The sequence below is a fragment of the Scyliorhinus canicula genome, chromosome 12, assembly GCF_902713615.1.
Source record: "Scyliorhinus canicula chromosome 12, sScyCan1.1, whole genome shotgun sequence".
Classification (NCBI taxonomy): Eukaryota; Metazoa; Chordata; class Chondrichthyes; order Carcharhiniformes; family Scyliorhinidae; genus Scyliorhinus; species Scyliorhinus canicula.
Genome location: NC_052157.1, coordinates 112,480,243 through 112,498,553, shown reverse-complemented (window position 1 = coordinate 112,498,553; position 18,311 = coordinate 112,480,243). Strand labels below are relative to the sequence as shown.

General features: G+C 50.3%; 1 protein-coding gene across 8 annotated transcripts in view; it reads left to right on the top strand.

Annotated features, from left to right (window-relative positions):
* The window catches only part of gtf2ird1 (GTF2I repeat domain containing 1), a 237,864-nt gene that overhangs the window by 214,350 nt on the left and 5,203 nt on the right, over positions 1-18,311 (top strand). For all 8 annotated transcript variants that reach the window (XM_038813774.1, XM_038813778.1, XM_038813775.1 and 5 more), the window contains 2 exons: positions 1,936-1,973; positions 12,907-13,022. In XM_038813774.1, coding sequence (XP_038669702.1) covers positions 1,936-1,973; positions 12,907-13,022 — 154 coding nt within the window. The remainder of the gene's footprint in view (positions 1-1,935; positions 1,974-12,906; positions 13,023-18,311) is intronic.

The following is an 18,311-nucleotide window of genomic DNA, read 5'->3' as shown; positions in this document are numbered from 1 at the left end:
ATTACAGAACGATTACAGAGGGCAATACACGAATGGATCTTGTGTTGGTGTTGTCACTTGCTTCTCCCGCACAGTTTTCGCTGCCGTTGTCTCGCGATCACCTCCGCTTCAGCCGTTCGTCCCGTCTTTCACCCGGATTTTCCTTGTTCTCTGCTCCTGCAGATGCCAAGTTTGTTATCATTTCCTGTGCCCTCCTTCCGGCTGTCATTCCCTCCCCCCCTTAGGTACTTTCCCCTGGTTCTTGGCTACCTGGCTATTCATCTACTTGTTCGTTGGCCACAAACAGGTCCCGGAGCAATTGGGTGAATGGCTCCCACGTTCTGTGGAAGCCGTCGTCTGACCCTCGGATGGCGAATTTGATTTTCTCCATTTGTAGAGATTCTGAGAAGTCAGACAGCCAGTCTGCAGCTTCGGGTGGTGCTGCTGACTGCCAGCCGAACAGGATTCTACAGCGGGCAATCAGGGAGGCAAAGACAAGGGCGTCCATCCTCCTCCCCAGGAATAGATCTGGCTGGTCTAATACCCCGAAGACCGCCACTTTCGGGCATGGCTCCATCCTCATCCCCACCACTTTGGACATTGCCTCGAAGAAGTCTGGCCAGTACCCCGCAAGCCTGGGGCAAGACCAGAACATGTGGGCGTGGTTGGCTGGGCCTCCTTGGCACTGTTCACATCTATCCTCCACCTCCGGGAAGAACCTACTCATGTGAGTTCTTGTGAAGTGGGCTCTATGTACCACTTTTAGTTGCGTCAGGCTGAGCCTTGCACATGTGGAGGTGGAGTTGACCCTATGCAGTGCTTCACTCCAGAGTTCCCACCCTTTTTCAATCCCAAGGTCTTCCTTTCTTGTTGCGTCCAGTACGGTGTCGGCCCTTTCTACCAGTTGGTCATACATGTCACTACAGTTCCCTTCATCTAAGATGCTTGCTTCCAGTAACTCTTCCAGTAATGTCTGTCGTGGCGGTTGTGGGTACGTTCTTGTCTCCTTTTGTAGGAAGTATTTGAGTTGCAGCTACCTTAGCTCGTTCCCCCTGGCTAGCTGGAATTTCTCAGTCAGTTCGTCCAGTGTTGCGATCCTGCCGTCCGTGTATAGGTCCCTGACTGTCAGTGTCTCTCCGTCCTGTCCCCACTTTTTAAAGGTGGCGTCAGTCAGCGCTGATGTGAACCTATGGTTGTTGCAGATGGGAGCTTTGTCCGACATTTTGGTCAGGCCAAATTGCTGCCATAGTTGGTTCCAGAACTGTCAGGTGGCTATCACCACCGGGCTGCTGGAGTATTTTTTTGGGTGGGGATGGAAGTGCCGCCATGGCGAGGGCCCGGAGGGAGGTCCCCTTGCAGGAGACCTCTTCTGCGCGGACCCACTCTGCTTCTGGCTCCTTGATCCATCCCCTTATTCGCTCGGCTGTCGCGCCCAGTAGTAGAATTATAGGTTTGGGAGCATAACCTAAACTTAACCTTCGGAGTAGCGCAGAGGATATACTGAATCGTCATGTGACCAAACTTCTAAAGATTGGAATGTTCGCTGGGCCTCTGGTTAGCCATCAGCTGATAATACCAAAAATGCATTATCTGTTTATTTATCCATTTTGTGGCCATGGGCCTCTTGCTCGGCACAAATTAGCAGCTACCTTTATTGACATAACTTGACCTCTAGGGGTGTGAATGTCCCTAGATTGGTACTTTTTCAAGCCAGATTGTGCTGGCCCAGTTATGCGAAACATCTGGATTACCCAATCCCCATTAGAGCTAGTATCTACAACTAGTGAGTGTAACTGGATGGTAATTTACTTAAATATTACAATTTTGCAACAATAACTGAAGAAGAAAGTGATACACCCCACACCTACCATTAAAGAAAATGTCAAAAGCAAATGAATTTTATTCACTGTTCACTGAACAGGCAATGACTTGTTTATATTTCTTGATCGTTTACAGGCCTTTTGCGGAGATTTGTAATGAAGCATCCAAATCAGGTGAGAAATCATTTTACCTATTCCTCTACACAGTGTACTCATGGATGCTCCCACACAAGCTCCCCTAATGCATCTGCTGATAGATTCCCTTCCCATTGTGACTGAGACAAACAGACCAGGATGATTCCCACCTTTGATCCCTGCTTTACTCCCAGTAGCAACACAAGTGCAATGGTTGGTTTGGGGAAGAGAGATTGGGTTTTTGGTCCTGTGCCATTCAATATTGTAAGAGTCCTTCATGTTTATTCCCTTTCTTCCCATTTTTTTTCTATTATTTTATTAGTTTTGGTCTCTGCACCCATAATCGGAATGTGTCTTTAAACAGATGGCTAAGTTAAAACAGCCTGCTTGCCATGACCCTGTGTTCCCAGGTTTTGAACTTTGGAAAGAAGAAGTCAGACTCCACAGCGCCACGTGGATCTTGGGAACCAGCTTTGGAGGGGCTTGATTAATAATAATAATTTTATTAGTGTCACAAGTAGGCTTACATTAACACCACAATAAAGTTACTGTGAAAAGCCCCCAGTCGCCACAGTCCGGCGCCTATTCGGGTACACTGAAGGAGATTTCAGAATATCCAATTCACCTAACAAACGCGTCTTTTGGGACTTGAGGGAGGAAACCGGAGCACCCGGAGGAAACCCACGCAGATAGGGGGAGAACGTGCAAACTCCGCACAGACGGAACCCAAGCTGGGAACTGAACCCGGGTCCTTGGCGCAGTGAGGCAACAGTGCTAATCACTGTGCTACCATGCTGCCAACTAGTTAACTGGCAACCTGTGGTTTGGCCAGGGGCAGAATTCTACCTGACAACTTCAATGATTGATACCTACGTGATGCTTTCTGAGAGAACTTGGCAGAAGCCTTTAGTGAAAGGAACGGTCTCTCTCTCTTGCTTGCTGAAGTGAAAGAACTGCTTTATTGTTCTAAAGCCAGTGTGTGCCTGGTACATCTTTACTGTAAACCTGAAAAGATTCTAACTCTGCAGAGAAAGTAGACAACCTTGCCAGTATCACGATCCCGGACCAGACCCCAACAGTGGCGAGGATATTGGGCAGAAACCCAATATTTTTTTGTAATTTTCTAAGAATGTGAGGAAAGCATTCTTTATTCCAGAAATGATTTCATACAAAATAGGGATATGGTATATTGAAACAAACTTTATTACTAACACAGTATTAAAATATCTTTAACATCACAAGAAAATTGCTTATAATTGCCCCTCAAGGAATGTGAATCAATACAGTGACACAATAACCATTAACTGCTATCTTTATTTCCACTCAAACAACAGGAAAAACCATCTCTGGCCATAATCCACTTTTAAATGCATTTAGCAGACTCAGGAATACTTGCTGTAAAAAGATGTCTTGGACTCCCCACTTTGAGAAAGAGAGATCATTTGAGACTGCTTAAATAATGCAGAATCTCTGGTTGTATTTCTTCAGAAATCCCCTCAGCTCCCCTTCCAGCCAAAAACTAACACTGAAAATCTCGACACCTGACTGCTTCAGCCCCTGGCTTCTCACATTAACTACATCATCTTATTAAGCTGAACACATTGGGCGGGATTCTCCCAACGGGACACTAAGGGTGGTATTCACCGCCGGCTCCAAAAATTGCGGAGGCCGTCGTGAACTCGGCGGAGGTTCACGACGGCCTCGGGGCCCGCTCCCCGCACCTAATTCACCCCCACCCACCACGCCCGCTAGGAGCGGGCCCCCGTCATTCCCGGCCGCCGGAAATGACGCCCGAACGGCGCTTCACGGATGTCAACCGCACATGCGCAGGAACCTGCGCATGCGCGGATGACATCAGCGCGCAGACGATGCGCGATGCCGTCTTTCTCCACCGCTGCCCGGCAAGACGTGGCAGCTTGATCTTGCCAAGCGGCGGAGGGGAAAGAGTGCGTCCGTTTTGAACGCAGGCCCGACGATCGGTGGGCACCGATCGCGGGCCTGTCCCCTCCGGAGCACAGTTGCGGTGCTCCCGTCCCAATCGGGCCCCTGGATGCCCCAAACGGGCATCTGGCGCCCATTTCACGAATGCAGCGACCAGGTGTGGTTGTTGCCGTGGTGAACCGGGCGTGAAGGGCCGGCCGCTCAGCCCATCGGGCTTGGAGAATCGCCGTTCGCTGTGAAAAACGGCGAGCGCCGATTTTTCCGAGGGGGGGGGGAGAATTGCGGGGGCGTAAAAAATGTCAGGAGGCCCTCCCGCGATTCTCCCACGCCGCGTGGGGAGCGGAGAATTCCGACCTAAGTCCCGACGCTGGAGTGAAAACCGGAGTGTTTCACTCCGGCATCGGAGGCCGTTCCCAACCCCCTATTCTCCCACCCCCGGTCATTTACACGCGCCGGGCCATGGCGCCACATAAAAGCGGCGCCGCGTAAGTTACGTGGCCAACACCGTGTAAATGACGTCACCTGCGCATGCGCAGGTTGGCCAGTGGCAACCCGCGCATGCATGGTTGCCGTCCTCCCCGCGGCCGCCCCGCAAAAAGATGTTGGATGGATCTTGCGGGGCAGCGGAGAAAAGGAGGTCCTCCTTCAGAGACGCCGGCCCGCCGATCGGTGGGCACCAATTGCGGGCCAGACCCCTTTTGAGCCCCCCCGGTGCAAGAACCCCCTCCCCCTCCCACAGGCCGCCCCCCCTCCAGGATTCCTGCGCTGTTCCCGCCGGCACCGACCAGGTGTGGACGCCGCCGGTGGGAACCTGTCGTGTTGGGCAGGCTGCTCGATCCATCGGGGCCAGAGATTCGCCGCTCGCCCGTTACAAACAGCGAGAAGCGATTCTCCCAGCGGTGAATCCCGCTGCGCCGGTTTGGGGGGGTGGGAGAATCGTGGGCGGGTGCCGGGTCGGCATGGCGCGACTCGCTCGGCGCCCCGGCGATTCTCCCACCCGGCGTTTGGGGGGGGGGGGTGTGAATTCTGCCCATTGTCTCTAATTATCTATTACACAAGGAAACCTCTTAATATAAATAAAAGTCCATTGGCCCAAACTTTCATGACGCTTTAATTGCACCAATGGCTCCAAAAAGCCGAGCTGTCTTTCAAATCAAGATTTTTAAAAACAAGACCGCAGCAGTCACACACTATCCCAAGCTTTTAACCCTTATTGCACCAAATACATATAATACAATATATCTGAAATTCCTACATTCATCACACCAGAGAAAACCATCTCAAGCCTAGAGGGAAGAAGTAGCAGAACAAAAGACTGAATTTCAGAAAGTGTGTTTATATTGGATTGATGAATTTAGAAATTTGGAATTATGAGTTTTGAAAAATTCATTTTTGGGATGAGGACATCTCTACAAGAGCTGGCATTTATTGTCTATTCCAAATTACCCTGCTAAGGCAGATCATTAGGCAGTTGGTCACATTGCTGTGGGACTGTATATCAGCAAGGTGAGAATGGTTGATTTCATTCCCGAAAGGACATTGATGAACCAGTTAGTTTGGTCAAATCCTGTTCACCTCTCACTCCTGTGCTCGCTGTCCTACCTTGGATGTTTTGTCTTGATTTTCAAATTCTCATTTTGTTTTCAGATCCCTCTCTGGCTTCACCCTTTCTGCACCCTGCTCTACGATCCCCCCCAGCCCCCATACCCTCCCAACATCTCTCTATTCCTCTAATTCTGGACTCTTGATAGTCCGCAATTTTGATCATCGCACCATTGGTGGCGGTGCCTTCAGTTGCCATGGCCCGAAGTTCTGGAATTCTATTCTTATATCCCTCTGCTTCCCCTATCTTGGCTGTCTCTGTATCTCCTTAAAGCCTACCTCTATGGACAAACCTTTAGTCATTTCACCCAGTACCTCCTTGGTGTCCTATTTTGTTTTATAATGCTGCTCTGAAAGTGCCTCAGGACATTTCATTATTTCAGTAATCATTGAGGAATCCGGAAAGGAGAGGCAAAAAACAGGTTTATTTACTAGAATTGCTTATTTACAAGTAACAGTCCTTGACGAAGAGAAAGCAGGAGGACATCTGCTCCTCTTTGCCCGTGGCTGCACTTGCTGCGGGGCTGGGTTGGGATGTACATAGCATGTTGCAACGTCGTTTCCAAGGTGACCGTCTGGGGTATACCACGGTACCTGATCCCTAGCAAGGTTGCCATTGGAAACCTTGAATGCCTGGGTCTCCATCTCAGAGTCTGAGTCTACTACCTCTTGCATCTCGGTCTTGGGCCCCCAGGGGGCAAAGCTCCCAGGCCCCCATGTGTCCAGGTGGAATGGTCCAGATGTGGCTGGGAGATGGGTCCTCTGCTGGGGCATGGCCTAAGTCTGGCCCCTTTCTCCTGAGGTGGTCAACGTGCTTCCGCACTGTCCGTTCGCACGTCTTCACCTGGTATGAGAATTGATACGGTCTGTTGTATCACTATTCATGGAATCCATTGGGCACCGCCCCCAAAGTTTCAGACATGCACTGCGTTCCCTGGTTTGAAACTCTCAGTGTGTGTCCACCTGCCTTGGCTTCGCTTCTGCAGGTCCTGACCACCGTGTTCTTTCCTGCCAATATCGGGACACGCGAGGTTGAGGTGTGTCCCGAGCCTCTGGCCCATCAACAGTTCCTCTATGGTTCCTCTAACAGTTGCGCTATGCGGTGTGTTCCGATAGCTGAACGAAAATCTCGCTAGTCTTGTCTCCATGGACCCCATGGTCTGTTCCTTGAGACCGCTTTTGAAGGACTGCACCATTCGCTCAGCCAGCCGGTTCAAGGAAGGGCGATACGGGTCCCTGCAGATGTGCCACATCCTGTTTCTCTTCATAAAGCGTTCAAACTTGTCACTGATAAACGGGTTGCCGTAGTCTGTGACTAGTACCTCCATGTTGCCATGGGTGCTGAAAGAGAGCCCCAGCTTCTGAATCATGGCCTTTGATATGGTGGACGATATCCGATGGGATCCAGCTACTTAGAGTGGACATCCACCTCGAGTAAAAACATTGACCATTGGAATAGTCCGGCAAAGTCGGCATGCAGGCGCACCCAAGGTCAGCCTGGCCATTCCCGTGGATGTAGCAGGGCTGATTGGAGCTTCTGTGGCTCCTGGCAAGTGGCGCATTGTTGGATCATTCGCGCCCTCCAGGCCGGGTCACCACACATCGCTACGGGCAGCATTTTCATTTACGACACCCCTGGGTGTCGAGTATGCAGATCCTGGAGAATTGCCGGTCCTCCCTGGCTCGGGAACACGGTCGGTACGTCAGGAATAAATTTCCTGTAATAGTTTACGAAATCCAAGAGCGACTGCAATTCTGTCATGTTTTCCGGGATGGGGGCTTGCTTTATCGCCCGCACCTCCTCCACAACTGAGTGTGGTCGAATTCCACGGGATGTGACATTCTTGGCGTAGAAAATGCACTTTCCCCTCTTGAGGTAGTCGCCTATCTTAGGAGACCGGCGGAGGACTTCTCCAGGTTGCTCAAGTGCTCACTTTCCGTGGCTTCGGTGACCGGAATGTTGCCCACCACATGCCATAGTCCTCTCGGGGGGGCTCTCCATAACGCACTGATATATTGTATAAGCCGATGATACTCCCAACAGCAATCTCATGTACTCGTAGAGGCCCCTGTGGTATCAATGGTTACCTAAAGCCTGGAATCGACATCCAGCTCCAAGTGGCTGGAAGGTGGTTCCTCTGCTGGGGCATGGCCTAAGTCTGGCCCCTTTCTCCTGAGGTGGTCAAGGCGCTTTGCACTGTGGATCCTGAGGGATTTTGGTAGTTTTTTTAGGGTACAAACTGAACATGGGAAAGAGCGAGTTGTTTGTGATCCAGGCCAAGGGGCAGGCGGAAAGACGAAAGAGCTGCCGCTTAGGATGGTGGAGAAAAGTTTTCATTACCTGGGTATACATGTGGCCAGGAAATGGGATGCCCTGCACAGGCTTGACCTGACCCGGTTCGTGGAGCAAATGGAAGGGGACTTTAAAAGGTGGGACATGCTCCCGCTGTCACTGGCAGGGAGGGTGCAGACCGTGAAAATGTCTGTCCTCCCCAGATTTTTTTTTGCCTTTCAGTGCCTCCCCATCTTCATCCCTAAGGCCTTTTTTAAGCGGGGGAGTCGGATCATTACGGGCTTTGTGTGGGCGAATAGGACCCCGCGAGTAAGGAGATCGCTGTTGGAGCGCAGTCCGCGGGGAGGGGTTGGCGCTGCCGAACTTTCGCAACTACTCCTGGGCGGCCAATATAGCTATGATGAGGAAGTGGGCGATTTGGGGGGGGGGGGGGGGGGGGGGGGGGAGGCGAGGCAGCAGCTGGAGGCGGCGTCATGTGAAGGTACTAGTCTGGGAGCTTTGATAACGGCTCCTTTGCCGTTCTCGCCAACCCGTTACTCTACAAGTCCGGTGGTGGTGGCGACACTGCGGATCTGGGGACAGTGGAGGAGGTACAAGAGGGTGGAGGGAGCGCGGTCTGGACCCCGATATGTAACAATCACAGGTTTGTCCTGGATAGGATAGATGGTGGGTTCCAGAGCTGGCAGAGGGCAGGCATCAGAATGATGGGAGATCTGTTCATAGAAGGAAGCTTTCCCAGTTTGAAGGCGCTAGAGAACAAATTGAATCTGCCACCAGGAAACGCCTTTAAATATCTGCAAGTACGAGCCTTCCTGAAAAAACAGGTAGTGGCCTTTCCGACGCTGCCGCACTGAGGATACAGGACAGGGTGGTCTCTGGCACCTGGGTGGGGAAGGGGAGGGTGTCGGATATCTACCAGGAACTACAGGAGGTGGAGGAAACCCCGGTGGTGGAGCTCAAGGGCAAGTGGGAGGAGGAGCTCGGTGAGGAGTTGGAAACGGGTCTGTGGGCAGAGGTCCTGGCCAGGGTTAATTCCTCCTCATCATGTGCCAGGCTCAGTCTAATTCAATTTAATGTGGTCCACCGGGCACACATGATGGCAGCGAGAATGAGCAAATTTTTTGGGGTAGAAGACAGTTGTATGAGGTGCAAGGGCAGCCCTGCAAACCATGTCCACATGTTTTGGGCATGCTCGGAGCTCAGAGAGCTCTGGCAAGGGTTCGCGAGGGCAATGTCCAAGGTACATAACACACGGGTGGTGCCGAGTCCAGAGATAGCGATCTTTGGAGTGTCAGAAGACCCGGGCTTTCAGGAGACGAAAGCAGCAGCAATCTGTGGGGGGGGGGGGGGGGGACTGGGTCGCGTGGGGTAATATTTATTTAATTGTTATTGTCTATTCTCTTTTTACACTCTTTTTGCACTATGTTAATATTCACTCTAGTTTATTTTATTATAGTTACTACTGTTTTATTATGAAAAATTCTGCAAAACCTTAATAAAAATACTTTTTAAAAAAAAAAAAGATGCTTCGCACATCTTCACCTGATGCGAGAATCTATACGGTCTGTTCTATTACAGTCCATGGAATCCATCTGGCATCATCCCTGAGGTTTCAGACGTACAGTGCGTCCCCTGGTTTGAAACTCCCAGACTGTATCCATCTGCCTTGGCTTTTTTCTGCAGGTTCTGCCCACCTTGTACTTTCCTGCCAATATCAGGAAGCGCGAGGCTGATAGATGTGGATCTTGTCGAGCTGGAAAAGGAATGACCGCCAGCCAACTTGGCGTATCGGTCTTCTATCCACAGAATTGGATACCTGTCCAGATGGGTGGCCTTGTTTACAGTCAACTTATAATCTCAGCTCGGTGGCACAGTGGTAGCACTGCAGTCTCACGGCGATGAGGTTCCAGGTTCAATCTCGGCTCTGGGACACTGTCCATGTGGAGTTTGCACATTCTCCCCATGTCTGCGTGGGTTTGGCCCCCACAACCCAAAGATGTGCAGGGTAGGTGGATTGGCCACGCTAAATTGCCCCTTAAGTGGGAAAAATGAATTGGGTACTCTAAATTTATGAAACAAAACTTATAATCTCCGCAAATGCATCCGGTTTTGTCAGGTTTTTGCACCGGGACTATCAGCGCTGCCCAATCAGCAAACTGCACCAGACGGATGGTACTGAGGCCTTCCAATCGGTTGAGTTCGTTCTCACCTTTCACCAGCAGCGCATCGGGGACTAGGCAGGCCCAGAAGTACTTTGGCTGGACCTCGCGTTCCACATATATCTTGCCCATGCCCCCCTTAATCTTGCCCCGGCCCTCCTGGAAGACTTCTGGGTACTTCCCCAAGACTTCATAAAGTCGTCTGGTGCCCTTCAGGAAGACCTGTTGCCAGACCAGCCGGTGGCGTTGTATCCAGTCGCGGCCCTCAGACTCATTCCAGGGCACCGGACTATTATTAATGGTAATCTAACGGACTGTTGCCCATAAGTAACAGGGGTCATCACCATGCCTGCTGTTGCTAGGGGTTCCCTGATTGGTCGCTAGCCTTGCCTCAGTGTCCCGCAAACCCAACTGTTGAACTCGAGTCCTGATTCTCTCGAAGGTCTGTCTCCCTATTACTGAAACCGCGGCCCCTGTGTCCAATGCCCCATCTAACAGGTGGCCATTCACCTGAACAAGTACCTGATGGGGCCAACTCGTGGCGCGGCAATGCAATGCAATTGCATACTCTCGTCATCATGTAGTTCTAAGTGTAGGGTCCCGGCTCTGTGCTGGCGTCTCCCTTGGGTACGATGGTGAGTTTGCTGTTTGACCTGTGATTTCCAGTCCCTGAAGTTTTGCCGGTTGCAAATGCTGCATTGCCTTGGATCATCTTCCATCGATTCTGGTGAGGCGTTCCACCTGGCTATAGCTGCCCTTGGCCGATAGGCCTGGTCCCGACAGTATTGAGGCCAGGTTGAGTTCTGGGATCTCAGTCCTGGGGTGCTGTTCTCTGGAAGAACTATGCTGTTTACCTCCATCCCTGACATCTCCTGGAGTTTCTGGACTCCCTTCTCTGCACTCTCCCGTGAGGGGGAAATCTCAATGGCCTTTTTTAGGTCCAGTAACGGCTCGGCCAGCTATTTCCCCTGGCTCGCCTTGTTATTTACTCCGCAAACAAGCAGGTCTGGAGCATCTCAGGAAGGATGGCCCATAGTCGCAAAACTCTGCCCGTTTGTGAAAACAAACCAAAAATATGATAATAGACTGTCCTGGGGCCCCCCCGGCCTTATTAAACTGGTACCTTTTTACGATAACCGACTGCTTGGGGTCGTAGTGGTTTGTCATGAGTGCCACTAACTCTTCAAACGTTGGAATCTTGGGACTTGGGGTACAATAGGCTCTTTATGAGCTAAAAGTAGGGTGGCGGCCATGAGCTGAACTGTCGCACATGAGGTGGAGGAGTTGATTTTGGCCCTTTCTACCCAGCTAATGGGTGTTTTTTGTTTTGGAGGTGCAGAAAGTTGGGGGGTTTCTATGCAGCGGTTTTCGAGTCTGTCAGAAATAGTTGGGGGGGGGGGGGGGGGGGGGGGGGGGGTAAGGATGTCACCGTGCCCTTTGGTGCCGTTTTTTGATGTTTCGGACCAACCGGAGCTGCTTGAGGAGAAGGGGGCTGATGTCACGGACTTGGTCTATCTGATTGCATGGCGATGAATCTCACTGGGTTGGAGGTCGACAGTGGCACTGGGCATGGCTGAGGGGATTTGTATGAATTTTTAAAATTGGAGAAGATAAGTTCTGGAGTCCAGAAATGAGAGTCTAAATGAGAGTCGGAAGAGGGGTTCTATATAAGATGGAGACTCTTTCTGTCCTTATTAGAGGAGCTATCTGTTGTCAGTGGGTGGCGAGAGGGTTGGGGGAAGGGGGTGTTAGGGTAGCTTAGGGGAGGAAAAAGGGGAAAATTGACAAACTGTTTGAATCAAGTTTATTGTTGTATGTTACTGATTGTGTTTGGAATAAAATAAAGATTTAAAAAAGAAAGTGAGGGCCCACAGGCAGTCAGAAGAATCACTGCCTGGCGATCATCTCCAACAATAGCATTAGCCTTAATAAACAGTGCATATACTCTGCCTATTGAGTCCAGCCCTCTGCACCCTCATCGAATGCATCAAGTCAGCCAAAGAGCAGTGAAGAGAGGTGGTTCAAATGTCTAGCTGCTTTAGTTCTACTTACCCTCGTCGTCAATTTAGTAACCATGGAGGAGTCCAGAAACGAGAGTCTAAAACAAGGTTTATTTACTAAAAAATCATATTTCCCAGTCCCAGTTGGGGCTACTCTGCAATTCAGCTCCTACGTGGGTGTAGTACTGAGTTAACTATCCCATTGAAGAGGCTCCGCCCTCAGTGGGGGAGCCGTACCCCACCAGGCTCACGGGAAGATTAATCAGGTCGTCTCCGTGGGTCTCATGGGGATTCTAACAGTTAAAAGTGCCGTACAAATTTAAGTCGTTGTTGTTCGTCAGGCCCTCTCATTTTCACCGCTATCTGTTTTATTTTTCCCAGACATTGATTTTAATTCAATTCAAATTCTCAAACTGCCATGGTGGGATTTACGAATCCAGTTGTAACAATAAGTAGGTGGTACTTGACACCGTATGGTACACTTCATAATGTCCCTGGAAAAATGTACTCCTGACAGGAGTCAGGGCCCTTGGGAGTCAGAGGGAGCCACATTGGCTGGCTGTACAGGTTAGGTCGGGTGTCCAAAGATGTGCAGGTTAGGTGGATTGGTCATGCTAAACTTCATTGCAATGTTAATGTAAGCCTACCTGTGACAATAATAAAGATTATTATTATTATTATTAAATTGCCCCTTCGTGTCTAAAGAAGTGCAGGTTGAGTTGTTGGGAGTTATGGGGTTACCGGCTTAGGGCAGGGGAGTGGGCCTAGGTAGGATGCTCTTCCAGAGGGTCGATGCAGACCTGATGGACCGAATGGCCTCCTTCTTCACTGTGGGTATCCTATTGTAATTGAGTGCACACCGCCGGTAGGTGTAATAGGAAAGTGTTAGTGGTACTCCCACATAATTTTGCAGCACATGTTGGTTGAATCATGTTTATGCCGGTAACATTATGTACTTTATCATTTATCCTTTACAGCATCAAAGCAAGATGCAGCGCACAAACGAAAGCGAAGAAGAGTGTCAGAGGGAAACATTGTACCGTCATCCTCTAACATGGAAGCAAGTGTATCTCCAAATCCAGTCCCTCTAGTGGTAATTATTTTTAAATTGAATATACATGAAATTATTGGTTCCATTGTTCTGACCTCCCATCTCAGGGTTCTACATCACAGATGGCAGACCTGAAGACAGAGACTGCTCCTCAGCCTGTGTCAGGGCTGCTATAGACTGCGCTGTTTGATGAAGAGCAGCAGCAGTGGTTTAAATGTGTAACTGTCCCACTGGGGGTGTGGTATTGAGCAGTGTCAGGCCCAGATTCCAGGAGCAAGAGTTTATTTTTGCTGAGCTAGCTAGTCTTTGCAAGCATGGTAATCAGGGCACTATAGTTGGTTTGAACACCTTTTGTGTGTGGTTTGGCGAGTGTGTGTGTGTGAGAGGGGGCAAGTGTGTATGTTTGGGAAGCATGAGTGTGTGTGGGGGCATGTGTGTGTGGGGGCATGTGTGTGTGGGGGCATGTGTGTGTGGGGGGGCTGTTCGGGACGAGTGTGTGTGTGTGTGTGTGGGGGGAGTATGTGTGTGGGGGGGAAAGTGTGTGTGGGGGCAGATGTGTGTGGGGCATATGTGTGTGTGGGGGGGCTGTTGGGGGTGTGTGTGTGGGGGGAGAGTTGTGTGTGTGGGGGGGCAAGTGTGTGTGTGTGAGGGGGCAAGTGTGTCTGTGTGGGGGAGGGGGGGGCAAGTGTGTCTGTGTGGGGGAGGGGTGAGTGTGTATGTGTGTGGGGGGGGTGAATGTGGGTGTGTGTGGGGGGCGAGTGTGTGTGTTGGGGGAGCGAGTGAGTGTGTGAGAGAGGTGTAAGTGAGTGAGTTTGTGAGGGGTGTGTGAGGGAGGTGTGAGTTTGTGAGGGAGGTGTGAGTGAGTGAGTGTGTGAGGGAGGTGTGAGCATCAGTTTTCCAGCATCACTCTTGTCATTAAAAATGACTTCACGTTATTTTTTAATAAGAGAACATTTTAAAAACCACACTCCAAAAATTGTTACTACTTCTAGGGGTTAATGATAAAGGATCATGGGAGGGTGTGGTCATCAAGGGTTAATGGTTAATGGTGAGGCGGCCATATAGCTGCTGAATATTATAGTGACTATGAGCCTCGTCCTAATTCTTAATATATGTATGGATACAGCTAGAAAAGACTTGTTTACATTTAATTTCTGTGTTTGCACCTAATTCACGACCAAAAAGTGACATCAACATTCTGAGAATGTTCAGGAGGTCACTAGGGGTTCCACCGGCTTGGGATTTCCTGATGTATGGTGTTCACGTTTTTAAAAAAAAAATGTTTGATTTCGAGTTTTGTGCGTGCGTGTATTTGTCCAGGCTAAATTGTCCCTTAGTGTCCAAAGTTGTGCAGGTTAGGTGGGGACACGGGGATAGGGCGGGGGAGTGGGCCTTGGTAGGGCGCTCTTGCAGAGGGTAAGTGCAGACTTGATGGGCCGAATGGCCTCCACCTGCACTGCAGGGATTCTGTGTGGATCTCCTGTTGAAGCCCTCATCCATGCTTTTGTCACCTGGAGTCCTGATTAGTAATGCTTTCTTGGCCAACCTTACTTAAATGTAAACCTATCTGAAACTGCTACCCATATCACTTCCCATTCACCCAACATCCCTCTGCTAACTGACCTACAGGCTCCAGGTTTGCCAGCACCTTGATTTTAAAATTCTCATCCTTGCTTTCAAGTTCCTCGTTGGCCTTTCTCCTCCCTATCTTTGTCAGGTCCTTCATCCCTACAACCTCTGGGAACCTCCAATCCTGAGTCTCAAACAGCCTCCATTTTAATCATTGCACTGACTTCCTGTGACTGGGACCTGCTGAGCAGACCCACAAATGGTGGCTCTTGGAAACTTGAAATTAGGCACTTTTAACCCAAAATAGCCCACCAAACCCGGTTTGGGGGGGGGCGGCACGATGAATGAATGGAGGGAATTCCTAATGTAGTGATCTCTGTATGTGTAAATACATGATCAGTCAGGACAGTCAGATGAACACTTGTGGGCAACACTAACAGGGAGTATATAAGTAAGCTCAAGCTGTTTACCCGCTCTCTTCATGTGTGTTGTAGCTCGAGGATAGAAGTAAATGTAAATAATCTTTATTGTCACAAGTAGGCTTACATTAACACTGCAATGAAGTTACTGTGAAAAGCCTCTACATCCCGGCGCCTGTTCGGGTACACAGAGGGAGGATTCAGAATTCTCAGCTGGTACGGGAATTGAACCCGCGCTGCTGGCCTTGTTCTGCATCACAAACCTGTTGTCCAGCCCACTGAGCTATGCCAGCCCAGTGACCAGCTCAGAGTGTAGTGTATTATATTGATTGTGAGTTGAGTTCAATCTTAGTTAATTCTACGACTAGTCAGATTATTAAAGTAAAGAACTCACAAGTATATTATTTTGTTACTCAATAAATAATTTGTCACCAACTGGAAGACTTTGACTGCTTATCATCAAGTTAAGTATAACTCGGCAAGACAAATGAGTAGCATATATATTACAACCCTGTAATATAACATGTTACCAGGAGTAGTAATATAATACACCACCAAACACAGGAATTCCCAAGAACTCAAGGGTGCCATCAAACTTGAAATGAATGCGACGGTGAAAGTGGCAGTAATGCAGGCTCTGGTCACCCTACAAGCAGTGCTGGAAGAGACCGAATAGCGGCTAGAGACTCAGGAAGTGACGATCAGAGAGCTGGAGAAGTCCGTGACCAACCAGAGCGATTGGATCGCCTTGCTGGAGACAGGGATGGCAAGGTTGGTGGTGATGCAAGAGACACTAAGGGGGAAGGTTAAGGACCAAGAAAACTGATCATGCCGCCAAAACCTCCGCATTGTGGCCCTACCGAGGACAGGAACTCTACGCAATTCGTGGCCAAGATGCTGGGCAAACTTGTTGGAGGGGAAAGCTTCCCTAAACCCCCAGAAGTGGACAGATCCCACAGGTCACTCTGGCCAAAGCCCCAGGCCGGGGAGCAGCCGTGAGCCATCATCACGAAACAGCACTGGTACCAAGACTGGGAAAAGATCCTGAACTGGGCAAGACTTACAAGGCCCTGTAAGTGGGAGGGACACTCAATCCAGGTGTACCAGGATATTGGAGCAGACCTGGCCAAGTGCCAGGTGTAATTTAACAAAGCCAAGGCGGCCCTTTAGAAGAACAACGTGCGGTCTGGGATACTGTACCCTGCCAAGCTCTGGGTGTTTTTCCAGGGCAGGGAATACTTTAACTGCATACAGGACCCACGGACAGACAGATCAAACCACAAATCGGGGAAAAAGTCAAATATTTTTTGTAATTTTTCCAATTAAGGGGCAACTTAGCGTGGCCAATCCACCTGCTCTGCATATCTTTGGGTTGTAGCGGGGGGGGAGAGACCCAACCAGACACTGGGAGAATGAGCAAACTCCAGACAGGCCGGGATGGAACTCAGGTCCTCGATGCTGTGAGGCTGCACTGGAGGGACTGCGGTTCAAACAAGCCCAAATCAAATTCCGCTATCTGGGGATCCAAATAGCCCACGACTGGACACGGATCCACAACTGGAACCTGACAAGTCTGATGGAGGAAGTCAAAAGGGACGTGCAGAGATGGAGCCCACTCCCACTCTCCCTCGCAGACGATCAAAATGAACGTACTTTCCAGTTCCTCTTCCTGTTCAGATCCCTCCCGATCTACATCCCCAAGGCTTTCTTCAACATAGTAGACAAACTAATCGTGCCTTTTGGTGGAGAGGGAAACCCGAGGATCCAAAAGAAGGTCCTACAAAGGAAAAGAAACATAGGAAGCCTGGTCCTCCCAAACCTACAGTTCTACCACTGGGCGGCCACAGCAGAAAGATGAGGGGATGGGTGAAGGGACCGGGGGCAGAGAGTGGGTGAGGATGGAGGAGAGTTCCTGCATAGGGACGGCTCTCTGAGCCCCAGTCGCAGCCACACTCCCATCCCCCCCCCCCCCCCCCCCCCCGATCAAGCACTCGAGAAGCCCAGTGGTAGTAGTCACTCTCCGGATATGGTACCCGATGAGGCAACACTTTGGCCGAACCAAAATGTCCACCAAGGCCCCCATCTGCAACAACCACAGGTTTACTCCTGCAATAATGGACACCACCTTCAAAAGTGGATACAGGACGAGGGGCCACTGACGATTAGGGACACGTGCCAGGATGACTGAGAAGCGACCGTGGGGGAAATCACAGAGAGGTTCCAATTTCCAAAACGGAAATGAGCTAAGACACAATGAGGTCAAAAACATCCTCCCTAAGGAAGCAACGACATACCCCCAGATACCAGGACATTTGTTCATTGAAAAACTGTGGGCACGGGTGACCTAGGGACGGGAAACTGGGGACCTGTACAGATATCTGTTGGAAGAGGTACTCTTGCCCCTGGATGAGACATGGGAAAAATGGAAGGAAGAACTCGGCATAGAGATAGGGGGGGACTATGGATCAAAGCACAGGGCAAACGTCACCTCCACATGCGCAGGGCTGAGCCTAACGCAGCTAAAGGTGGTGCACAGAATGCATCTAACTAGAACCTGAATGAGTGGGTTCTTTCCGGAGGTGGAGGACAAATGCAAACGGCTCCAGGGAGGCCCGGCCAACCACACCCACATGTTTCTGGGCATGCCCCAGACTTGCAGGGTACTGGAGTACGTTTTTAAGGCAATGTCCAGGGTTATGGGAGTGAGGGTGGAGCCATACCAAAAATTGACAGTCTTGGGGGACTCAGACCAGCCAGGACTCTTCATGGGGAGGGGAACGACACCCCAGCGTTTGCTCCCTGATTTCCCGCCGGAGAATCCTGCTCGGCGAGCAATCGGCAGCACCATCCAAGGCTGCAGACAGGCTGTCCAACGTGACAGATTTTCTCGAACTGGAGAAAATAAAATTTGCTATCCCAGGGTCAGAAGAGGGCTTCCACACGACATGGAAGCCATTCACCTAACTTGTTCCAGGATCTGTTTGTAGCCAGCAATCAATAGAGGGAGATGGTAGGGGGAGACACAAGTGAGATGAAAAAAGAAAGAGAGGAAGAGGGTGCGGGGGGGGGGGAGGGGAGGATACACAAGGCAATTGAAAGAGACAGGGGACTAGAACTGTAGATAGACATCTGCAAATACACGGCCGGGCCAAACTGGGAACTGCAATAAAGATGCAGCGGTCGGGGGGGGGGGGGGGGGGGGGGGCATGGCCACAGCAGGAGGGAAAACAATCGGATGTAAATATCTGTGCTGACTTCTGCCTGTTTTCTTTTGTACCTCCTTTTATTTCTTGCTCCTTTTTGTTATGTTTTGTTTATTCTTATCTCTGGTCGGTGTGGTTAT